At 45.6% G+C, this 25,832-nt stretch overlaps 1 protein-coding gene and 1 pseudogene across 5 annotated transcripts in view; one reads left to right on the top strand and one right to left on the bottom strand.

Moving 5' to 3' along the window:
• Positions 1 to 73: 73 nt before the first annotated feature.
• Phc2 (polyhomeotic homolog 2) overlaps positions 74 to 25,832 on the bottom strand; it is a 104,206-nt gene continuing 78,447 nt past the window's right edge. For 4 of the 5 annotated variants that reach the window (XM_048815801.1, XM_048815800.1, XM_048815802.1 and 1 more), the window contains 6 exons: positions 10,731 to 10,933; positions 8,942 to 9,071; positions 8,005 to 8,119; positions 6,212 to 6,353; positions 4,849 to 5,125; positions 74 to 1,481 (listed from right to left, as the gene is read on the bottom strand). In XM_048815801.1, coding sequence (XP_048671758.1) covers positions 1,327 to 1,481; positions 4,849 to 5,125; positions 6,212 to 6,353; positions 8,005 to 8,119; positions 8,942 to 9,071; positions 10,731 to 10,933 — 1,022 coding nt within the window. In that variant the 3' untranslated portion in view covers positions 74 to 1,326. Of the gene's footprint in view, positions 1,482 to 4,848; positions 5,126 to 6,211; positions 6,354 to 8,004; positions 8,120 to 8,941; positions 9,072 to 10,730; positions 10,934 to 25,428; positions 25,754 to 25,832 lie in introns of those variants that run through there. The other variant, XM_048815804.1, reaches the window with a different exon arrangement.
• LOC125620518 lies at positions 11,829 to 11,996 on the top strand (annotated as a pseudogene).

Here is a 25,832-nt window from a genome sequence, read left to right as displayed (position 1 = left end):
CCTTTTCCTTATCGTGAAAAGTAGCCATTTGGCTTCAGACTGATATCCTCAGGGGAGAAAGGCACAGAAGAGGCAGATTTTGCAAATTTATTTTTAAAAAAACAAAAAGGTTAAAAAAAGTCCTTCATTTCCAACCTTGCCTGGGGGTGTGGGTGGGGAATAGAACAAGCTGAGAAAGGTGCCCACCCCTTCCTGTGAAGAGTCCAACTCTTCCCCCAGGAGCCTGCAAGGACAGGGCAAGTCAGAGGCAGGTCCTCACCCTTCCTGCCCTGCCTCCTCCTCAGGTAGCTGTAACTGCTGCTAGGAAGTTTTGTAAGCTAAAAAGTGTGGGAGTGGGAGGTCAAAGGCTGCCTTCTTCACACCAACAGTGACTGGCTGCTCTCTCCCTGCTTAATTCTCTGGGCCCCCACCACTTGGGCTCCCAGGGCGGGCGGGCGGGCGGGCAGGCAGGCAGACCCAGAGGCTCAGCTGATGTGCCCAGCCCACCGGCAGTTTCCTTAATGCTGTTTGTGAGGCAGCAGGGCAGTCAGGGGACGTCACAGTGTGGGGAGGGGCTTAAAGACCTCTTGACTCCTCTGGAGGGGGGACTTGCCTCTCCCTAGAGGCTGCCCTTCTTTTCTATTCCCCATCCTCAGGCGGAGTGGAGTCCAGGACAAAGCACTAAGTGGCCATTTGCTACAAAACACCTGGAGATGCCAGAGGGCAGCTGTGGACTGTCAGTCAGTCCAGGCTCCCACAGTCACACAGTCACACACACAGCATTAAGGCGTCTATGCCAGCAGGCACGGCCAACCTGGGCCCAGCTTCTCTCTCTCCACCTGCACCTGGTGTAGGGAAGCCCCTGGCTGCTGCCGAAACAGGCTGAAGGGGAGAAGCTGGCAACGGAAGGTTCACCAGGCCTGGAGAAGGAAGTGGAGGAAGGAAGGCAAGGGCGCTCCAGGCCTCGCTCAGGCCTGCTGGCTGCCCTTGGAAGGAACCCAACTTAGGTTGGGAAGCCCTGACCATAAACCCCCTGGAAAACGGGGGACAGAGAGAGGGGAAGAGAGCGGGGCTAAAGTACTGGGACTTTGGAAGAAGCCAGTGCTATCAATATATACAAGCATAAAGCCCCATCTTCTGTGCCACCTCCCTCTCTGCCCCTCCCACAGAAATGAAAGGCCCCTGAGAGCCATTGAGGAGGGCCCAGACCTCCTCACCAGCCATGCCCCTAGGGAGGCCCCTTTCCTCCAACTAGCCCCGTTTCTGGGGCCCTCAAGGAATGTCTGTCTGGCTCTGCTCAGTTGGGAGGAGGACCCCTGGGCCAGGATCCTGGCTGCCCAGCCAGCCCTAGGAGTCCTTGAGCATGCTGATGCGGGCGTAGATTTTCAGGGCGGGGCCCAGCTTGATGTTCATGGCGCTCATCAGATGGTCCTCCTTGAGCAGCAACAGAGCTTGCCCATCGATTTCCTGGGCTCGGAATTCCTCTGCTATCTCCTGGCAGCCTGAGGGGACACCACCAAAAACAACATCAGTTAAGCGGCCAGTGTCCACGCATGGTAGCCACTGCACTTTAGAGACCGTCTCTCCTTCAACCCTCACAGTCATACCTTGAAGATGGTGTTGCTATCTTGAGGCTTGAGAGAGGCTAAGTGACTGACCCCAGGTAGCCATGATCCAAACATCCCCATTCACGACCTTGCTCATACCTCCCTCTCGAGAAACCAACCTAGATGACCAACAAGATGGTGCACACTGATAGGGTATGATTTCCAAGGCTAGGTCACAAAGGGCACAGCAGCTTTCACCTTGTTCTTTCAGATAGCTAACCTCCCTGCAAGGAGATCCTTCAAGCAGCCCTCTGGAGAGGCCCATGTGAGAGCGACTGAGGCCACCTGCCAAGAGCCAGCCTCACTTGCCATGTAAGGCAGCCACCGTGGAAGTGGATTCTCCGGCTCAGACCTTCAGGTGACTGCAGTCCTGGTTGACATCTTCACTAAGACCCTGCATAAGCTCCTGAGCCAGGGGCTTGGTAGAGCCATTGCAAATTCCTGACCTTCAGATAGTGATTTTTGTATTACAGCAATAGGCAACTAATATAGATTATGGTATCTGAAATAGGGGTGTGGCCATTAAAAAACTCTAAACATGTAGATGGGGCCTTGGAACAGGCATGGGCAGCAACTGTAATGACTCTGAGGAGGGTCAGTTAATATAGAAGGTGCGCTGAGCTGGTAAGCAAAGGTCCAGTGGCCTCTGAGGCAACTGCTGAGGAGGTTTAAAAAAAGTGAGGAAACTGCTAAGAGAGATTGGAAGAAATGGGAATTTCAATTTCATATTGTTTTTGAAATAGCAGAAACTTTCTTAATGCTGTTTGGTGGTATGATAACATGCTGAGTTTAAAGATCCCAACAAACAATGTGAATAGTTAAGATGATTTCGGGAAGAATGCCAAAGGCGTTGCCTAGCTTCTTTTTGTTGCTCATAGTAAAAAAGGGAGGAGGAAAGGTTAGGTAAAGAAATAGGTGTTCAATGCCAAGGAGCTGGGGAAGACTTCCTGGCCTCTCCAGATGGCAAACGATGCTGGAATTATAAAATGGTTCTAGCCCAAGTCAAACCCAGGGCACAACCAAGAAATGATTTTCTACCCATGAAATGGAGGGTATGGCAAACCCTTTGTTCAGATTTCAGGAAGATCTAAGGTTATGCCTTAGGGGCTCTCTAAGGAGTCTGGGCAGCCTCACAGAAATGTTCAACACAGGACTCTGTTCACATTTCAACATGGTGAAAGGTTTATCTGGAAGACAATTTTGGGTGTGGTTTTTGACTAATGGAATGTACTACTATAAATATTTTAAGAGAATTATATGGATAACCAAATGCTGAATGTTTTCTCTGATATAAGGAGGCTGATTCATAGTGGGGTAGGGAGCGGGAGCATGGGAGGATTAGAGAAACTCTAGGTAGGGCAGAGGGGTTGGAGGGGATAGGAGGGGGCATGGGGTTATTAATGATGGTGGAACATGATGATCATTATTATCCAAAGTACAGGTATGAAGACACGAATTGGTGTGAATATACTTTGTATACAACCAGAGATATGAAAAATTGTACTCTATATGTGTAATAAGAATTGTAATGCATTTCACTGTCATATATAAATAAAAAAAGGAATTATATGGGTAGAAATATTGGACTGGAAGGTCAGGTAATATAAAAAAAAAGCCAGTAGGAAGTGGGCTAAAAAACCTGCCACATTAAACAGTCAGAATTCCCTTCACAAAAAAGGAAGGGTGACTCAGAGGGTGGAACTAGAGGTGAGCAAGAATCACTCCCAGGCTGAGTCTTCACTGAGAAAATGCCAACCTGTGCTTTATTGTATTGATACTGGTGTGGATCAGTGGCTCTGGTACGTTCTTTGTTTCCCCTTTTCGATTGGGCATGTATTATTCTGCACCTATTCCAGTACATGCTGGGTGTGTGTGTGTGTGTGTGGGGGGGGGGGACGACAGCCTGTGATTAGTCCTCACTGTCTGCAGACTGCAAAGAACCACACTTCAGGAGCTGGACCCATGGAACCTCATCGATGCTAAGACCTGAGTTAGAAAACAAGACCCTGGACTTCAACTAATGTTGTCTTGGGTTGAGACTCCTGGGGACTCTGGCAGGGGGGCAGGGTATTTTGTATACGAAGGATCTTGAACCATGTTGAGCAAGGGTTAACCCACCTCCAAATGGCTCCCAATAATCCTTACTTACTGCACTCATGTCCCTGTGAGTTCCTCAATGGATAGGGCTTATTGGTATGACCAATAAGATATACAGAAGTGACAGTACGTGACTTCTGAGACTAGATCATCAAGTGCACACTGGCTTCTGCCTTGCTCTCTTGGATTCACTACCTGTGGGGGAAAAACTGTGGCCGTGATTGTTATGAGAACAGCAAGCAGCCTCTGGAGAGGCCTGTAAGGAGAACAGGCCTCTTGCCAATAGCCAGCCTCCACTTGTGCATTTGCATGACTGAGGTACCTTGGGAAAGGATCCTCTGGCCCCAGCAAAGCCTCCAGATCTTGGCCTTAGCTGACCCCTGCAAACTCATAAGACATCCTGAGACATGCAATCCTCCAGAAGTCTTTACCTAATGTAACTGTGTAACTGTGCTACATTACATTTGGGGAATGTAGCAATAGATGAAAATTCACTGGGTTAAGTGACAGAGCCAGGGTATGAACCAGTTCTGTGATTTGGAAGTCTGTGCTCCCAACTACTATGCCACTAAGTAGTGGATGAATAAGACTGGCTGAGCAGAGGGAGCAGCTCTGGGGTTCCACTGACCATCTGGGAATGACACAAGTCTGCCAGTCTGGGTTCCAGTCCTCATAGCTGTGCACACTCTGCCCCAAAGGCTACGTGTGGTCCCAGCTCTGTCCTGCATTTCCATGTCTTCTTCCTCAGTGCAAGCTGCTCCAGGGGACGGTCTCTCCACCTGGCAAAGGCGCACTTGCCCACTGTTGCTCAGTTTAAATTTTCTTAATTTTAACGTCCTCCTTGACAGATTTCCTACATTGTCACCTATCTCCCCTCCCAGCCTGCCCCAGGAAGAAAGATGGAGTAAATTTCATTATCATCTCTGCATTTTATGCAGACCACCTACTACACCTGTAGGTATTTAAAATTAGAGCTGAGGAATATTATTTATAAGATGTGTTCTATGCTAAAAAATAAGCTTACATGCAGGTGCTCACGTCACTCATTTCTGCACCCCAGGTCCTAGACCCGAGCCATTAAATGAACTACCTAATCCTTCCTGATGGAGTGAGGTGAGGTCTCCCGCTCCCTTTCATTCCTTGCTATTCCAGGCAAGGGCCTTACCTGGCAGAGAGCGGATGAATTCGTAGACATCTTCTACATTCCATTTGGTGGGCTCACTTGGAAGGAAGTGGTGTCCCATGCCCACCAGGTCCCGCATGTGCATGTCTGGGAGCTCCAGGTCTCGCTGGCCTTGTCTCCGGCGGGAGGTGGATGAGCTGGCCGAGATGGGTGACAAGGGTTCCTCATAGCTGGAGTTATCTGAGCAGCGGCTGGAGTCTTCCTGGCTGTGTGTCAGCTGCAGTGCAGCAGTAACTGAAAGGGGTACAGTGCCTGTTGGCTGGGAGCAGAGAGAACAGCTTCTTCAGGACAGCGAACAACCATCTCGAGCAGCAATGATGGGCGAAGGCAGGTGTTTCTCCCTTTTCAGCCTGGTCCACTACTACCTCAGAGACCCTGGATCACACAGCATTATCTGTGCTGTCCCTCCTCGTACTTTCACCTAGGCCACGCAATATTGCAATAGCCTGATCTTACGTCTACTTTTTCCTTCAGATGTAGCTTTTAAAACCAGGGCTCTATTCATTTTAGGAGGCGGTCTATGCACCACCTGAAATCACTGTACATTTTTGGACCACAGCTTTCATCAAATTCTTAATGAAGTTTAAAATGAAAATAACAAGAAGCAAATACTCAACAAATTAAAAAACAAATTAGGCTGTGAATTCTTTTACGGTAAGTATATGTCTTAGGAGTCTCTGTGCCTAACAGAGTTCCTGGCACAGAGCTGGTGCTAAAAAATATTTAATAGATGAATTGCTCAGGGTCCTGGTGGGGACCTTCAAGAGCTCAGTGCTCCAGTGTTCAAGGGGCAGAAAGATACCAGGGATAGGGTGAAGGCCACCGTCTCAACTAGCCCTCCAAGAAAGACGGGCTGTAACCCAACAGCCTATCTCTGCCTAGGATCAGGCAAGGGAGACCCCACCTCCACAGCCCACAAGTCAAGAACAGAGGTGAGCAGGAAGGCGAGGGTCAGGCCACTGGAGAGGGTAAGATGCCTCACGAGTATCCTTGAGTCTAAATGAAGGGATGCGGGCTGGGGATGTGGCTCAAGTGGTAGCGCGCTCGCCTGGCATGCGTGCGGCCTGGGTTCGATCCTCAGCACCACGTACAAACAATGATGTTGTGTCTGCCAATAACTAAAAAATAAATATTAAAAAATTCTCTCTCTCTGTCTCTCTCTCTAAAAAAAAAAAAAAAAAAAATGAAGGGATGCAGGGAAGGCCTGACCTGACTGGCCTGAGAGAAATGAGAAAGCACAGAGCAAGCTGAAGCCACTGCAGGGACGGCGGGCGTAAGGGCCATGCCAGCAGGGAAACTGTCGGTCACCTGCGGAATGGAGCCTTGGGCTCTGCCTGCCTCTCACCTGCTTCTTGGTATCCTTGGTAAGTGTTGGCAGACTGGCCTTGCTGGCCCGGCGGCGGTTGTGGGTGGTGGACCCTGTCTTCTGCAGCTTGCTCCGGTCTGAGTGGAAAAGTCCCACTCGCTTGGTGCATCCCACATTATACCTGTCCAAGATGGAGGAACAGGGAAGTCAGGGAAGTCAGAGCAGTCGTAGGGCTCATGGGCACCAGACAGAACAAGGCAGCTGTCGGAAGCCACCCATGAAATGTGCGTGGACTAGATCGGCATGGTAACCATTGAATAGGAAAATCTGGTATCTGGGAACTAACTCCCAGCAGCACACTTCTGCTGGTGAGACTGCCCAGGTACATGCGAGCTTCTATTCAGCTCTGGAGATGGAGTGACCTGCTGCAGCCACATAGCCACACAGCCTCCCAGAGATGGGTGTGGCTTGTCAAGATGCCATGAAGCAAGACTCCACCTGCTGAAACCTTCTCTGCCTTTGATGTATCCCCTCTGCTCCAGCTCCTACCAGGACTAGAAGAATCTATCAGGCACTCCCTTAAAACTATTTTTTGACTCTGTCTCTTATTTCTTTCCTAATTACTTCAGACTATTTTTCTCAGGTGGCTTATCCCCTTCTGAGCAGGGAGAATTACCCTGGCAATATGCTGGCTGCCTCGAGATAGGCAGCCAGGCTGTTTGGCAACCTGTGAGTCCTTTAGTTGGTTCAAATCCTGACTCCACCACTTGCTGCTGGGTGTATGGCACCGAGCAATCATTTAAGCTCTGAGCCTTACTGTGAGTTGGGATAACACCACTCACCTTCTAAAACTGGTCTCATGGATGACATGAAGTAATATTGGTGACATGTTTAATTAACATAACAACTTGGGACATGGCTGACACAATTCTATTTAATCCTACTTGTGCCAGGAAGCTGCTATGCATTGTTCTGTTGGACAGTGGTGTGAAAAGTTTGACAAAGGGGCCCTGGCCACCGCCAGCATAGCCTAAGCAAGACGAGGGCTGAGGACAGTAGACTCTAGCTTAATTTGTAGGGCACCTTTGCCTGGGACCTACATATTTCTTCTTTCTGGGGGGCTCCAGGCTTCAAGATCAGCTGCCTCTTTCACCTTGGAACAAATATCACCTAAGACTTTAGAGTCAGACAAGTCTAAAGCTCCATGCCTATGACTTACTAGCTGTGTCATTGTAAGCACAACTGTTCTTTGGGCCTTACAAATAGGCCTATACAAAAAGGACAACAGTAAGTATAACGTGGACAACAGTAATAGCTACCTTGCAGAGTTATTTTGAAGATAAGACAATGCATATTCTCAACTAGCAGAGTACGTAGCACATGGCAGGTTCTCAATACATGACAATGGTTTTTGTTATGATCACCAGTCTTCTAAGCTGGGTGAAAACTTGCCACAGGAACACTGTAACTAGTGTGATGGTTCCAGGCACAGCTTCAGGTGGAGAGCTTACACTAAGAAGGTAGTAGCTGCCAATGGCAGGCAAAGAAAGGGTGCCAGTGGGACCCCAAAGCCAGGAAAGCTAAAGCACTGCTTCCTGTCCTCAGACTCTGCTGTGTTCTGATCCACTCCTGGGGGTCTGGTTTCTCAGGCTTGGTGCATTAGGAATGCAACAGTGCATCCAGGCAGGTCAAGGAAATAGGATGCTGGATAAGCCACACACCTATGGCCTCCTGGGGTGGATAATGGGCGCTGGCATAAAAACAAGATTCCAAAGTGCAGTCCTGAGGATAGGGAAGGAATCTGGCATGGCAGTGGGGCTGAGGTCACTCACCTCTTTGCACAAGCCATGGAACAAAAACGCTTGGATCGCTTGAACTTATAGGCAAAGTCCACCCGGCCACAGAGCTCACACTTGAGTTTGAGGGGAGTACCCTCCTCTTTGGATTCTGAAAAGTACAGAAATGGGTATAAATATGGAGAAGAAGGAATTCCCACAGGCCAGTGGAAGCCACACTCCAGGGCCTCCCTACTCTATCCTGTCTCTTTTTTATGTTCCCATGGGTATCATATACAGTGGCAGTCTAGCTTGGACAATGCCAGTGCTTTTGCCACTGTTTTTGGAAGTGCTGTATCTCCCTACTGGGAAGTTCTCAAGGTGTCTGGTGTCCTTTGTAAACTTAACATTTTTTTCTGCCAATTGCTACAAGTCTGGGGCACATCTTGGGTGGGGCAGCATCAGAAACCTTCTTCACAATCATGGAAGGAAGCAGGAGGTTCAGAGGAAATACTCTGGATACTGTCACGACTGTTCCTCTGGAATTATCCCACTTGACCTTGTCCCATGGAGCTGGCTTCCTGGGTCAGAGAACCCCAGAGCCCACATTCCCATATTCTGTACAGAGTCCAGGTTGTTAGGGGTTCAGTCTTTTGCCTGGCCACTGCTGTGCCTCAGAGCCAGCGCCAGTCCTGAGTGCAGGCTCCTTAGTAAAAGACAGGAATACCTGACTGGTGCTGCATTCGCCCCAAGAATTTGCCAATGGAAAGCTCAGTTCCTGAAACCCTATGGTTGGCTGGAGTGGGGCTGGAGAAGCAGGGGACAAAAGGCACCTAATTTCTGCCATCCCTATTCTCTAGGGAATAAGAGTGAGGAAGGATTAGAGGAAATGTGTTTATCAGTCCCTGTTCCAAGTTCTTCCATAGGCATTCAGAAAGAGAAGAATGTGAGGCCTGCCATTCCTGCCAACCAGATCCAGGTCTGAGGCACCTACCTTGCAGGTAGGGCTCCTCCATCTCAGAGTCAGTGGTGGTGGTATGGTCCTGCTGTGGAAGCTTCTCAGGCAAGAACCCCTGTGCATACTTCTTCTTGAGATTCCCCACCAGCAGGGACGAGCGTCCCACCTACAGGACAGGTGACATGGAGGCCGCGAGGGTTAGGTGGGAGCAGCTCCCTTGCCAGCCTCATCACAATCACATGTATAAAGTATCCAGGCAGATGTCAGTCCTCTGCAAACCTCCCCCACGCCATTATACAAGGGTGCCTGCTCAAGGCCTGATTCTGCTGTCTAGCTCCCAAGGCAGGATGCAGTAGACACCAAAGTATGAAGATGGTTTTGGTGTAGAACCAATAGATGGCTTGAGAGGTTAGGAGCCTATTTTTCCATGTGTAAGGGCAGCAATGGAGGCAAAGGTCAGGTTTCCCACAGTGCTATGCCAAGTGCCAGGTCCTGAGCTCACAAGCTGCCAGGCAGGGGCAGGGCTGAGTCTGTGTGAGTGCACTTATGAGACTCAGATTTCTTACCATTCTCCACCTCACCAATGCCCTATCAAGCCAAAAGTACAGGAGGCCAGAGGGAGAGCAGAAAATCAGACCCTGGGCAACAGCACAAGTGCCCCTTTGGTTGCCAGTTTGCAGACTGGCTTATTCGCCCCTTTGGTCCTCCCTTTGTTGTCTGTCCAGGCAGCGTGGTGGCCAGATCAATTGGTGTCCAACTCTGGGGTGATGCTGTCAACCTGTATCCACCCTGTGAGGACAGCTGGTTTCCAGAGTTACTGCAGGGGCAGGGGAGGCCTGGTCCAGTAAGGGGAGGATTGCAGCAATGTAGAGCCTCCTCATGGCTAGGGTGCTCCAGGTGGGTTTCTTTGCCAATGGCCTTGGACAATCAAACCTCCAGGGTAAAGGGGACAAGGACCTATTTGCCATTTGACATTTTAGGTTATTCACCCATCTAGGTTATCAAGTTCATAGTTTTATGCTAACTAATCAAACCACCCATGAATCCAAAGAATGAGCAAAAAGCAGATGGCATCCCAGAAGACTGGGTCTCTAATAGCCAGATAATCCTTATCAGGAGACAGGCCAGTGTGCACCTGGCTCCAGGCTCTGCACACCTACAGAGCAGCACCACCTGCCTAAGTCACACTGCACAGAATCAATTGTAGAGCTCTCCTCTAACAGACCATCTTCATGATTCTTGCTACTTCCCTTCAGTCTCATGCTTCTGTTGGAAACCCCAGATTGTGCCCTTTCTGAGGACCCCTCAATCTCATTCACACCCATCAAGGCTCTGTCCCTACAGAACAAGCTTCAGGTGGCAACCCTGCCCCTCATCCTCATTTCCAAGAACTCAGTACTAATCAAGTTCTTTTGTTCACTAACTGGCCAAAGTTTTGCTGTTGAGGCATTCAAAACTTGATGAGGTCTAATTCCCCAAAGTCCACAGTCTCTCACCAAATGCCTCAAGGTGAACTAACTCCCTTCTAGCCAAAGGGTCTCAAATTACCAGACTGGGACACAGTTGGGTCTGTGTGTGGAAACTTCTAACTGAAGGGTCTTGCCAATTATTCCTGATCACTGAGCCCTTCTGGACTCTGGACAGATATTCAATCCTAGAAAGAAATGGTTCTGACATGCTTTCAGAGGGATGAGGGGGAGGGATTAGCAAGACAGCAAATTGTTCACATTTTCAGAAACCATACACGGAAATGTAAAAATATTCTAATACACATCCAAAATATACTTAAAAAAAAAAAAAAGAGGGGAAAAGAAGTAGTCCGTACCGGGAAAGGCTCCGCCCCCTCCTGGATCACAAACCCTTCGATAACATGCGTCAGGATTTGGGGTTTCACAATGGCCTGTGGTGGTTTATTCTCACCATTCTGGGGGGCAGTGCCGGCGATGCTGGAGGCAGAGTTTCCGTTCCCTGAGGTCATGCCGGGGCTGCTGAGGTCGGTCAGCGCATGAACAATGCCCTGCCCTGTCTCTGCAGGGAAGAGTGAGAAACAAAGCAGCAGAGATCAGAACAGAGGTCAGGCCTGAAGAGGGACAGCAGGAACTCAAAGTGTGCCACCAAATGCCAACACCAACCCAAGCAGTCCCCTTCCTCAAGGACCTACTTGAAAAGTGGTACTGTTTCAATGGACACACCACCAAGTGTGTAATCGATTCCTCAGCAACTCAGCTAGCAGCATTTCTCTACCACCACCAACTGCCCATTGAGCTGAGCTGCCTTTAACCTGGAACTTCCTTAAAAGGAAAAGGGAGAAGCCATTTCCTTATTGCAACACACCTATAATATTAAGCACAACTCAGTGGTGTATGATATAGATTTTTAAAAATGATTTTAGTACCTTTATATCCACTCCAACATTCAGCTGTGCTAAGAACAGTTTAATCAATCAAGAGTTGTGTCTTTAAGGAGGTAAAGCCTTGGGCAATACTGATTCTGACAAATAAAATAACATTCAATTTGAGGGAGAAAATTAAGTTGTATTCAAGATGACACTTAAAACCAGGAAGAAAAGCTAAACTATGTATAAACTATGTACATATTAGGTTTAGGGTGTATTGGAGTCTGATGATCAAAGGTTACATGAACCTTCTGTGAGGTTCCTTGGAGGGTTTTTTTTTTTTTAACTAGAGATTGAACCCAGGGTAACTCTACCACTGAATTACACCCCCCCAGCCCTTTGATTTTTTTTTATTTTGAGACAAGGTCTCCCTAAATTGTTGAGGGCCTCACTAAGTTTCTCAGGCCTGCCTTGAACTTACTATCCTGCCTCAGTTATCCAGGTCACTAGGATTACAGGTAGTCATTATCATCCCTGGCTAGAGGACTAGATTTTAAGAGCCCTGGGAATAACAAAGCCCTGAGATCCATGTTTTCTCATAAAACTTTCAGGATCAAGCAATTTCTGGCCAAGAAACAAAAGCAAAATGGTCCCATTCCCCAATGGATTTGAGTGAAAACTGATAATAAAATCAGGTACAATTCTAAGAGGAGACATTGGAGGAGAACCAAGCTGGATCTAAGGAATTACACATGAAAAAGTACACATATTTATGCTGTATCAAGGTTATGATCGTCTTGTCATATCAAGCTGAAAATGTCACCATTATCTGGACAGTTGAGAATTTTTAACTGAGAATGTGAGCTTTCTTTAGTTACAAAGGTGCTATAGTACTGGTTTTGGTTGCCTCATTAATAAATATGTGAAACTTTGGGGAAAAAGAATCAAAGCACTGAACCCCAGAAATTGATGCCAAGAGATTTCATGTCAAACCAACACCAGACACTACCACATGGATCTGAATTATCCAGAGACTGGTTTTTGAAGGTTACTGCATTAAGAAATGCATAAATTTTCTTTCTCCACCACAGAAGATGCTACACAGGTCTAGGACCTTCTGTCTTGCTTCTGTGGTCCTGGGCTATCAAGCCCCCTTACCCAGCAAACAGCTTTATATCCACTCCAACACTCAACAAATCCCTCCATCTCTCTGTGAATCACCTAGCTTTCCTATAGAAGACCTAAAAGTACTCCAAAAAAGTGTGACAAGGTGCCTTACGCAACACCACTGCAGCAGATCACCTTCCCTCTACTACCAACAGCATCACTCTTGAGTTGCCTCACTGCTTACACAGTAAGGTTTCATGGCCTTATTATTATTATTATTATTATTTTTAAGCTCTCACCAGCTTCTCTACCCAGGGTCATTCTCTACCACCACCAACTGTCCATTGAGCTGAGCTGCCTTTAACCTGGAACTTCCTAAAAAGGAAAAGGGAGAAGCTATTTCCTTATTGCAACCCACCTATTATATTAAGCACAACTCAGTGGTATATGATATAGATTTAAAAAAATGATTTCAGTACCTTTGTTAGGTAAGTAATTTTTGCACAAAACATTACATGAAGATGTTATTTCATGTTAAGAACCCAAAATATCATGATGAAATGGAAATTATGCAGCATGGGGAAATCGAAATAGACACATTTAGTAAAGGTTTTTTACCTGGGTCACAATAGGCCTTTGCCTCCTTTGGGCTCATTTGCTTACGAGTAGTCCTAAGGCTCAATAAACCAGGATAAATCTTTTTAATGAAAAAAGCACTGTCTATGACACAAGTCATTCCACAATTCATTTATATGATAAACTTCAGAGTTCAGCCGCAGAAGTCATTCAGGAGAAGTGACTGATAAGGGTTTTTTAAAATTAATTTTTTTTTTTTTAGAGAGAGAGAGAGAGAAGAGAGAGAATTTTAATATTTATTTTTCAGTTTTTGGCGGACACAACATCATTGTTTGTATGTGGTGCTGAGGATCGAACCCGGGCCGCACGCATGCCAGGCGAGCGCGCTACCGCTTGAGCCACATCCCCAGCCCCTAAAATTAATTTTTGTTTGACACACAAGTTAGAAAAATTCCCTTAAGTGTTTATATTCATTTGGAAAAAAAATTTAATAGCTTTGCCTTTCTGAAGAGATGAAAAAAATTCCCCTTTTGGAATTAGTCTTTCTAATTTGTAAAGGTATCTGGGAACTGAAAAATATTCACTATCCATGAATAGCTAGAACTGAGTTAACGACAATCAATCATATTGTTTCTCTGTTTTTAAGTTTTAAATATTTAAGTCTATGTTTACACAATTACATTTTCCTCGGTTCTTACTTTCTAATATTTTAAATACAAAGAAACAAATGCATATATTATTTAAAGTGATGGATACATGTTAAAACATAAAAACTAAAATTGTTTTTTTAGATGATGGTGATTTCCTCCTAATTAGAGCCTAGTAAAACACTCCCTGAGGAATCTCATGAACCACAGATCATAAAACTGAACAAAGTAGGTGTCCATGTCTCACCAGTGTTCTCCATAGTACCCCACCCAGGGATTTCCTAGCATTTGTTTGAATGCTTCCAGTGACAAAGAAATCTGCTACCTATGAACCGTGTTTGTACCGAGCATCATGCAACTTAAAAGTTCTTCCTTATAATGAGCACCAAATCTGTCCTATAAATTTTTGCCCAATTAATCCAGGTTCTGTTCCTTAAGACTGAGGAGACCAAGGCCAGATGGATGTGTACACTGAGCATAAACATAGGCTTAGACCTGGCTTAGAGACTGGTCTCTATTACTGAACGAGTTATGATGGGTCATGGTCCCTCTCCAAGCCTGTTTCATGTATTATGGCTTGGATCTGGAATGTCTCCCAAAGGCTCCCGTGTTGAGGACTTGGTCTTCAATGCAGCAATGTACAGAGGTGAGTTTCAGAAAATGATCAGGTCATGAGGGCTATGACCTTACAATGAATTAATTCATTGAGGAAGCCAGAGCTGAATGACTACTGGGAGGTGTTGGAAACTGTAGGAGGATTGGAGGGAAATGGATGGAGGGAGTGGGTCCTGGGGATGTACCCTTGGGTACCATATCTTATCCCTGGTCCCTTCCTCTCTTTCTGTCTCCTTCCAACTGCCACTAGTTGAGCTGCTTTCCTTCAACTCATTCTTCACCATGACATTCTGCTTCTCCTCAGGGTCAAAACAAAGGAACCAGCCAACCATGGACTGAAACCTCTGAAACCAAAAGATGAGTCAAAATAAATCTCTCCTCCAAGTTGTTTTTCTTAGGTATTGTCACAGTGGATTAACACACCAGGGTATAACATAAGAATGCTGATATCTGCTTAACTGTGTTGCTGTGAACGGCAGTGCAGTGCCACCTTACCACATGAAATGAAGGGTGCTGTTCCAGACTCCAGGGTAATCTCTCCTCCAGGCAACCCAGTTTGCTCTTTCAACTACTCCTTATGTAAAAATGGTGCAAGTTTAGCTGGGTGCAGTGGTACACGCATGTAATCCCAGTGGCTTGGGAGGCTGAGGCAGGAGGATCACAAGTTTAAAACCGGCCTCAGGAATCTGGCGAAGTCCTAAGCAACCCTGCCCTCAAAATAAAAATAAAAAGGGCTGAGGACATGGCTTAGTGATTAAGCACCACTGGATTCAATCTCTGATACAAAAAGAAAAAAAAAAAGTGCGAGTTCATAGTCATCCATGATCTTCTTTGTCTACACTTTTAAACATCAGGTGCCCAGTCAATACTGAGCATAACATATCAAATTGTAATCATCTGAGTGATCTCATTGATGAGATTTTTTTTTTTTTTAATTTAACAGTGCACATCCTGTTAAATAAAAGGTAGGGGGAAGCAAGTATACCCCTTGCTTTAGTTTAACCTCTGGGGTTAACAATGGAATTAATCTACTCTCTCTGAATTCTGGGGTCACTCCCACCTTTCACCTTTCATTAATAGTCATTACTAAACAGTTCCTGATATCTTATCCCCTTTTATGGGATCCCTCTGTCCTTGCTCTATTGCAATCTCCCTGTTCTCAGGCCTGTGCATATTGATTTGCCTGTAAGATGGTGGGGTGGGGTGGGGGTGGGGGTGGGGTGGTCTTGAGGTCAGATTCTTTCTTCAAGCCCAACATAGATATGCTTACCAGCTCAGAGGCTACAGAACCAGTTCTTGCCTCTGGGAAGCAAAGACTTTGAATCTCTCTTTGAATCTCTCATTAAAAGAGAAGACTAACTAATAAATCATTTCACCCTAACACTGGAAGCTCCCACTCTCCATTATAGCCCTGGGGAAGATTACAGGAGAGAGAGAATCCAAGGGACAGAAGGGAGGATGTTTTGTAAATAACAAAGGTCCACAGCTGTTTTGCTGTGCAGTCATCTTCTAGGCCAATAACTCCACATCTGCTTTAGTAACAAAGGAGTACGGGCTATTTCTGGAATGACCAAACACAATCTCACCCCCTGCCAAGCTCAGCACACTGAGATTAATTTAATCTGCTTCCCGCTTTCCCAGACTGCTTTTCGGCCTGCTTGAGGGAAAGCAGCTTAACAGAGAAACTTGCAAAAACCTGCCCCGCTGGCTCTGAGGCCAGATGAAAGAGACAAAGAAATAGTCTATGGAATTCAGTTCCTTACTCTATTCTCTTAGCCAATCCTGGGGCTGAAAGTGCTGCCAGGGATTCCCACAGGTCTCAGATGCCTTTATTCAGATTGGCACCTGAAATGGAGTGGTAGGGCAGGCCACCCTGAGCTCCTGGAAGTCTCTGGGAAGGGAAGTAAAACCAAGCTCCACTGCGTGGGTGGAGCTTGCCTTGAAATGGCTAGGCATATGGGTAAGAATGAACAAAACATGAACAAAATAGCATGGGCTGGGGATACTTGCAAAATGTCTGCTCAAAACTAGGCTGCTTTGCCATTCTAGTCTCGTTTATAGGCTTTGGCAGACATAGTCCTTACGCAGGATGAGACAGGAAGGACCATCCAGTATCCCTTCTCTGTCCTATGTTTATGAAATTATCTGCTTTGGGGTTGGTCATTTCTGCTAAGCATAGCAGGGGGCTATACTTTTTCACCTCTATGCCTTCAGGAGCTAACCTGATGTCCAAGACAGGACCAATGCTCAACGTCTGTTACACTGGAATGTATGGAACCCAGAGTCTCTGTTTTCATTGTCAACATAAAGAGTTCAGGTCTCCCCAATATTAAAACAAGCAACTCTGCACCAACTGAGATCTATGAATTGCTTTTTGGAGCTATCATGATTTGAGAGAGACTAGGCTGATATCCATCTTCAGGGGTGGCATTTCTGGGTACCTGGTTATAAAGAATGGCTATTCTTTGGCCTACTTCTTCCTGTCACAGTGGGGATTTCCTCAGCAGAGGGGAGATACGGCCCTGGAGTCTGGAGCCAAGCCCAGGCATCCAGAATTTCAGATTTCCTGTCCTCTCTGAAACATTTATGCCAGACCCAGGAACTTGGCAAGGGAGGGTGCCCTCTAGAGGCAAAAGCCAGGAGGCGCCTAGAAAAATGGCCTGGCCCTCAGGACACATGGGTGGATGTCCAAAGAGGCCCTGTTCTCTAGCCCCTGAAGACAAAGGTCAAACTGGTCCCACATCTGGCTACTTCAGACCAATTTTAATGTTCTTTATATGCACAGATAAAACAAAACCATTCATTATGCTGGACTATGACTTAGTACTAACACTGCAAGGGGTATCAGATGGTCTAGCACTCATTTTAAGTGAGTACACCTAAGTCTGATGAGCTGGGAAGACCTGACAACAGAGAAAATGGAGAACAAGCAGAGCTCTACCTCCTCTGCCTGGCCAATGGCTATTTCCTCCTTTCTCTAGACATGAGGAAGGAGTGCTTTAATTTAAAATTGTTTTAATTTAAAATACTTCCATCTGCCCATGTTTGGTGACAGCAGGAATAAGATAGAGCTAATGAAGCCACTCAAGGACTTAGGAAGCAGAGTTAGGTAATAACATGGATCATCTTCTTGTGGCAAATTCTGCTCCACAAATGGCAAGACAAGACTGCCAATAAAATGCTGGGTGCTGGCAGCTCTGTGCTCTATGCCTGTGCTTAGTAGGCCCAGTAAGTGACAAAGCAGTGGTGGAGGGTAACAGCAGGGTTCCTCAGGAACCACCTGCTCTAGAGAGAGGTGAGAGGAGAACCTGCAAAGTGACTCCCTGAACTCATATCCAGGAGACAGACAGATGCAGACCACCCCCTCTGGTCCCAGCAACATGCTTGCCGTCTTGCCGACTGGTAAGCTGTAGAGAGGTCTGGGGCCACCCTTTACAATCTCTAGTTTATATATGTGCCAGCCCCCAAAAGGTCAGTGGCACTCTGAAAGTGAAGGAGGTGCATTCCAAGAATACCAATTTACTGACACCCTTCCTCCCCCTGACTCCCAGGAGAGGAAAGTGAAGAGGAGGGCAGGGGTCAGGGAGGCAGGCTGGAGCTCTATCCTGGGACCCTCAGGGAGCCCATCAATTAGAGATTCTCAGGTTAACAATCTTCTTTCAAATCAAGTGTATACCTACAGACATTTACACTTTACTGTGAATCACTGCACTCAAATTAAGTGCTCTCCCCCACACACTTTGGGACAGAGGTATGGGAGTGGGGAGACAGTGATTGTTTTGGTGAGGATTAAAAGTGAGTCCTACTTAGGGACAGAGGTGTGTGTGTGTGTGTGTGTGTGTGTGTTGGGGGGGAGGGACAGTGATTGTTTAGGTAATGGAGCACTCAGCTGAGAGGATTAAAAGTTAGCCCTCCTTAGGGACAGAGGTGTGTGTATGTTGGGGGGAGGTATATTCAGTGATTGTTTTGGTGATGGGGCACTAACTTACAAAGGATTAAGATCTTGAGGGCCCTGAGTTGACCTTCTTAATTTTTTATTTTAAACATCAGAAATTTATTGGTTGCTCAAAACATTACATTGATCTTGAACCTTCTTAATTTTTTAAAGTGCATTTCATGAATCCCATTTTATTTTAGTTGTAGTTGGACACAATGCCTTTATTTTATTTATTTTTATGTGGTACTGAGGATCGTACCCAGGACCTCACACATGCTAGGCAAGCGCTCTAGCACTGAACTACAACCCCAGCCTCAACCCTCTTAATTTTAATAAAGCAACGTGGTCTCAGGGTGAGGTGACTTACCCAAGGTCACAAAAGCTAGTCAGGGGTCAGAATCCAGTGCTTTAGATTTCCCTGAATGGACTGCTCAAGTGGAGCAGTGGAGGGAGAGCTGGGCTTTGTTTAGTCATGGGATAGCAGAAAGGGACCTAGGAAAAGCAGGCGAAAATGAAGAATGCATTCTGGGACATTCTGAAGCAGAGGCCAGATATCTATCACATGTGGTCTGGTCATTTGGGCTGGGAAGGGTCTAGGTAAGTGATAACTGGACCGAGATTCCTGGGGTAATAAGAACAGGATCCTGAACAGGTTAATGGGAACCTACAAGTTAGATCCAATATTTCAAGACACTTAAAAGGAAACAGCGCATCTACCTTCAACAGGGATAAACATGCTATTTAAAAGAAGTTCCCCAACTTTAAAACGACCCATCTCCCTCACAAAATTTTTTATACAAATTTACACAAGATCACACATGCATCTTCTTTGCAGATTATACATGTTCTAAGTGTGCATTTTAGAACCAAGATGAACGAGTGCCACTTGGAAGGCAGTATCTTCTAGAACACATATCAAAGGAGCTCTTAGTAGTGAAAAAATTCTAGGCCCCTTCCCACCCTCAGGTACTGAGTACCACAGACAGGAAAAACCAGAGGAACCAGTGCCAAATGTTTGTAATCTTTTCAGTGCTGCTAAGGATGAGGCTGTCAGACGTTCAAGACCTCCTTGCCTGAAGGACACAAAGGCCATGGCTCTCACACGGGTGCCATCACAAGCCTGCCCCCAGCACCCTTCTCAGCTCTGCCAACAAGAGCAGCTTGCTCTGAANGCCTGAATCCACACCAGGGTTCCATGCAGGAAAGGAAGCTGGCTAGCAGAATGACCTTGAGTCTGGGTAGCAAGAAGTCTTCTCAAGCACCTCGGCTGAGACATCTTTTAGAGGGGCCGGCTCCTCCTTTGCTGGCAGCCATTACCATACAGCTGACTTTCATGCTGTCTCTTAGGACACAGGCAAAGAGAGGGGCCCTTTTGACTCACCCACAATCCCCAGCTAACGTGTACATAAGCTGAATTGTAAACAGCTGAATGTCTTCCAAGCTGCTACCCCAGCTAGGAGGGAAAGAATCAATGGAGCGAACAGCTGCCCTCCCCCATGCAGCTCAGGACAACTGGGAGCAATGGGGGATTTCCAAGCAGCGGCTTGAACTGCTTCCCAGGCCACAGGCTGGGACCACAATAGGGCTCAGGTCAAACACAATAGCAGGACCACAGGGTGACTTCCAACAGGCCAGTGCGTCAGGAATGATAGCTAGCCCTGGTTGCAAGGGGTCAAGGTAGTTTTCAGAGTTCTGTTTAGCACTGGCAATGGAGGCCAGTCACACGATGGTATGCAGTGAGGAGCTCATGACTCCCAGGTGGTCTCACAGTACAGTACTCTGGCAGATGCTATGATTTCAAAAGGCAACACAAGTCTGGGGCCAGGGGAGAGGCCTCAGAGAGGTATCCAGATCAAAGGAAATGGAAGGAAGAATGGCAGGGAGGAAGGAGCACTGGGTCTGGAGTCAGATCTGGGCTCATATACGGGGCTCCATCTGTGATGATCTGTGTGGCTTCAGGCACTCAGTACCTGCTGAGCCTTGCTTTCTATATCTCTAAGGAGAAGGATCATATTGCCTGTCTTGCACGGTTACAATATTAGTTTATATAGGTGAAATGCCTGCCATTGAATACGTGTAGAGAAGCTGTGCTACATGGCATTATAAGACTCTGAGATCAGAAAGGCCCTAGGCACAAACCCCAGCTTATAACGCCAGCAAGTACTCTTGGTCTCAGTTTCCTGATCTATGGCACGGGGTATCTATCCTACATGGCTACAGCAAGGATAAATAAGATAATGCAACACAACAGAGTGGGATAGGCTTGTCCTGGCCATAGGAGTGGCAATATCACTGAGAGCTGAGAGAAAACTAGGAAGCAACCCTAAACCTCGCTCTCACCGAGCCTGGCCTCTTCATCTCCGCAGGGCGGCTAGTCTTTCCTGGGCCTCAAAAGGCATCATTGTGTCCCCCAGATGCCTTAGCTACTCAGGGTGTCCAGTGCTTGCACTCTTGGGGTTGGGTTTCAGAAAAAAAAAAGTGTTACCTTCACTTTGACAGTGATAACAAGAAACAGAAATGCCCTTCAAGGTAAACCAAGTCTCAATTCACCATCAATAGTTATTAATCCAAAAGGCAAGAAAGCAATGCCGGGTTCCCTTTCTATACGAATCTTCCATCAAGAGACTCAGAGTCATCAAGCAGACAGTGCAGAAGGACTTCAGAAACCAGAAAACAGGTTCACCCTGAGACAAAGGGAAGAACCCCTTTACCTATTTAGTAAATTTATGAAACCTGTAATGATAGGAGGTGTTTTGGTGTTCGAAATGAGTTTAAAAAGCTGAAAATAAACTCATGGATGATGGATTTCTTCCAGTTTATAAAAGAATCTAGAAATATTTAGTAAATGCTCTAATTATTTTCAGGCAGTAGAAAAGCAACCATTTCCCCACTATGACATGTTATTTATTTTCAGTTACCAACTACAGGATCACTAATATTCTCAAATAAATGGTGGGGTAGAGGATGCACCCAGCCCCAGTTGTCTTGCCTGCATAATAGTCCAGATGATACTTATCTTATAAATCAATCCTGAACATTTCTTTTGGAAAACATTATCCCTTCTTCTCATAGTCATTGTCTAAGCTTTCAACTACCCTGTTTAGCACCAATCAACTAACAGAACAGATTAATACTGAATACTGGAAGCCTGGAAATGTGGATTTAATCAAGATTTTTTAATGCATTTGCTTGCCATTAATTTTGTTTTAAAGTGTCACTTAAAGTGTTTCAAATGTCTTAATATAGCCGTATAGCTTTAAGCCACACAGGGATAGTTTCAAATATACTAAAGATATCAGTAACTAGGAATAATTATGCACTATTTGAGACATAATAGCCATGCAACTAAAAGCTTTAAAAATAACTCCCAGCAGACATGAACTTTCATTTTCTTGTGAACAGTTTTGATATTCAGTATCAGGACTGGTCTTCCTAATCTGCTACAGAAGACCCGGTTATAACATGGCATCTAACAGTCATCTCTTCTTAAAAATGATAATAATATCACTGCTAAGAAGAAATTTATCCAAGAAACAGACATTTCCTTACACTTTCAAGAAAGTTGTAAGAGCAAACCAGGACTTTTTTTCAACATCTGGACTCATCCTCAGTACACTGCCAATCTGTGTTTAGCTGTAATCATTTCTTTAGCAGATGTAGAAAGAATGGTCTTTCCTTTTGGACTTATCTAAACTAAGACATCATTTGGAAGACTAGGAAAGCACGTCCTTTCCCACTAACTATAAATAATTTGGAAGGGAAGAGAGAAATAGAGCTATGAAGTTTACTATCATGGCTTAGATGGTCTTATAATGAATCCCATGGCAAAAATTTATTTAAATCACATGCTGTGTTTCTTACAATACTCATCTTCAAAAACTAGTAATATAAAATTGCATAATTCTTGATGAACTATAAAAAGTCCATTTCTTGACCATGTCATTTACATTCTAGTTTTGTTATTGATGAAGAAAAAAAGTCCAGAATTTGTAAGAATGTTGTCTTGGATAAACAAATGGTTATTTTCCTGACAATTCCCAAAACATGCATATTGTAAATAAAGTATAATTTAAGATACTTTGTCCCTGAATATATTTACAAATAACTCTGATGAAGCTAGTTAATTAAAAATGAAAGTTAAAACTTTAACACTTAAAATGAAACCTACAACTACTTGATTTTGTGAATAAGTAATTAAAATGATCTTAAATGGCATATTTTTTAACAAAAAATATACTCAGTCTTTTTAAATGACTACTCATGTTATAGTTTAATCCATGCCATAAAAACACTGAAAACATGAATCTATATATGTTCAGACCTCTACCTTGAAAGTCATCCAGCCTGGAGTTGTTAAATCGTTGAAGAGAAAGATTTCTGTCATTAGCTCGAAGGCCCTAACCAAGTAGACTGCATAAGGTAGTCTCAACCTCACATGGCTTTTCCATGTGGAAGGGACTGGGGCGGGGAGGTGGAAGGGGGGTGGCAGGCTCAAACACTGAGCCTCACTTCATTCAGGGCAGTCTCCTGAGGGAGTACCCAAAAGCCTCTCCCAGTGACTTTTCTGAGATTCCCCCTGACCACAGAAAGTCATCACCTTCATATTTCAATTGTAAAATGGTACAAAACAAAAACACGACTCATTGTCATTGTTGATTCCCATCTCTAGTAGGCACCTTTTTACAACCGAATTTTTTGTGGGTAGGATCTACTGTCTGGAGATTAAATATTGAACAGCTGGACAAACTTTAATATAAACATGGACTGACTCAAGAAAAGGGGAAAAAAACCTTGGTAATTTCATATTAACATGGAAAAGGAGTATCTGATACTCCTTTGGTGGTTCTGATCAAAACCACTATTCCATAGTTTTTAACTTTAATTTCATTTGAGCTTGCTGACTCATGCTGTCTAGAAGTAAGGGACTCTGGCAGGAGGCAGGTGAACTTTATTCAGCAAATGGTTACAGAATGCCCACATCAGACCCACAGCCCAAGGTAGGACAGAGACCTAGAGGGAAGAGTATAAGCCAATCAGTCATCCTATTTACACATTCACAACAGGAAAAAAAAATAGAGATAAGATATTCCTGAGCATACAGGGAGAAGTTCCTAATTTTGAGACAGTAATCCTTTCCTCTCTTTGCATTTCCTTAAATAAGACAATATAGGGAGAGGGCAACCTATATAAGAGCATGCAGGGCCAGAGGTAATAAAAACTCAGTTTTGTAAGATCATCTCTCCATTTATTCCTCTTCACTTAGTTTATTCTCTCTCCCCCTGAAAGATCAGAACCAAGGGATCCAAAGCATCTGAGACAGGAAATGAGTAATGCAGGAAAAAGGATGTGGTCTGAAAAAGAGTGGATTCTGGGGCTGAGCCAGAAAAAGTAACAGGCATAGGTCAGAGCTGGGGGAAGGGGTTTGGGTGGCAGGAAGAGAAATCTCAGAGTCAATCAGCTTGGACGAGAAAGTCAGTGACAGAGTATGTCTGGAGAACAAAACAATATATTTCCAAGAAGGTTGTCCTCCAGGGAAGGTACAGAGAAGCAATGGCTGAAGACCTGCAGGAGAACCATAGCTGTGACAGAAGGAAGAAGGCTGCAATATCCTCTTTACTCTAAGGGGAGGAAATAAAATACACCATGTACACTTGATGAAGTAAAGTAGAAATTAAGATGGGATGTGGAAGAGAAGCAGACAGGGCTACAAGGTGGGTACGTGACAGAACATCAACATCCATTAGTACTTATATGCCACATGTCAGTAAAAAAAAGTTGGGGGAAAAATAAGGGGATGAAAACAGGAAAGACTACTTGTAGAAAAGCAGTTGGGTAACTGAGACACCAACTTGAGAACAACAGGAGAGTGGACTACGAAGCTACCCACTTCCTCAAGATAGAGGATGGAGGGGAAAAAGGCATCTATTCTTCCCAGTGTGTATGGGCAAGCCTGGAAACAGATCCTGGGTGGGCAGAAAAGCAGCACTCACGTGATAAACAGGGCCTGGAAAGGGCAGGTGCCCAAAGAGCACCACTCCCCATCTGCCAGGCCCTCTGTGAAACAAGCCTGCCCTTGTGAAGGAGCCAAGCCAGAAGCCATGGTCCCTGCCTTGCAGGGGCTGGAACCTACATGTAGAAATGAATAGTGGAAAACATAGCTTATCAGCTGATTTAAAAAATGGGAATATCCCCAATCCAGACACTGAAGCTTATATGTGAAAAGCACTTTTATATTCTCCACAGGGACTAGGACAATGTTTTATCTCAAACATTGTATTTTACCTTTTAATGTTTTACCTAAAAATTTAAGGTGTTTTAAGTCTAACTAAACAAAACCCAAACTACTTAGCTATACTGGTATATTAATATTCAAGACAAAATTCCTTGCCCTATAGCTAATGAAGCAGGATATGCTCTAGAGTCCAAATGATGTGAAGCTCTATACTCCTGTGACCCAAAGCTAAACCCTAAGCAACGGGCACCACCACAGGTGCCCTGCCCTGCACTGCACTGGAATATAAGATAGGATTGGAGGTGGGGAATACGGAGCAAGAAGAAATTTCTTTGTTTCATCAGACTGTAATGTTCATGCTGACCTGGAAATCCTGGCAATTCCAACATTTGGGTTGACTCAGGAGGGGAATAAAAATCCCAGGTGAGTGATAATTGGATTACCCAGTAATGCCCCAGGGCCAAATGGCTGGAAAAGGCAGAGACAGTAGGGTCTGGTACAGTGAAACTAACATTATTTTCTAAACCAAAAATCAACACGCTCAGGCTGATAGACAATGGGACTTAATAGTTTAAATTGGGGCTGTCCTAGAAAAATTGCAGACATATTATAGATTTAGGTTGGTAGTTTATTTCACAAGGGATCCCTCTCAGGCCCAATATGCTAATAGGCGGGGATTAAGAATCCAAGGAGGGGAGTTCTGTGAGGGGAAAGCTGTCATTGATTTTTGTAAAGCAGGAAAAAGAAAAAGTGTGTGCTCTGTAGACCAGACATGAAGCTGGTAAACATTCTACGTTTGGAGTAGGAAGGAAAGGAAAGTTGATCAGAACCGAAAGTGTATTAGTGAAATCTCTTCAGGCAGCAAGGTCAAGGTTAGGTTGGCAAAGGGGGGTCGCACTGGCACAAACTGGCATCCAACGCGGGTGCCACGGGGCTAGGCGTTCAGATGTAGCTTCACCACTGGTTTGCAACCTGGCCTTGGGCAAATTATTTCCCTCTCTGTGGACTTCAAATTTAAATAAAGAATCGATCAGATCCCGCCTTTAACGCAAAGAACTAACAAACGTATCATACCTTCATTTGGCACAGGAAGGAGAGAAAACGCTCTTCTAAAAATGGAAGAGAGGACAGGCACGGAACAGCCTGTCCCTTTCTCATCCAATAAAAAACCTCATGAGGCTGAACTAGATTAAGAACAAAACTCTCCAGCGAGGCCGCAGGCGCCTCCGGGATAGGTAGTCCGCTCCCAGTAAAGAGCAGCAGATGCCAGCAGTCCTACTCTAACGGACCGTCCACCCAGGAAATCGTGCTCCCGGGGAGGCGACCAGCCGGGGCGGGGGCGTGCGGGGACAGGGACACACGGAAGCCTGCGGCGCGCGAAGCTGACGCGGCGACTCCCAAGGCTGCGCGGCCGGGGCAGCAGGGTCCCCAGGCGAGGCGGCGGCGGCCGGGCACCTCCCAGGCGCCGAGGCGGCGAG

The sequence above is a fragment of the Marmota marmota genome, unplaced genomic scaffold (assembly GCF_001458135.2).
Source record: "Marmota marmota marmota unplaced genomic scaffold, marMar, whole genome shotgun sequence".
Lineage (NCBI taxonomy): Eukaryota > Metazoa > Chordata > Mammalia > Rodentia > Sciuridae > Marmota > Marmota marmota.
The sequence above is the reverse complement of the archived record's forward strand: the minus strand, read 5'-3'. Positions and strand labels throughout refer to the sequence as shown.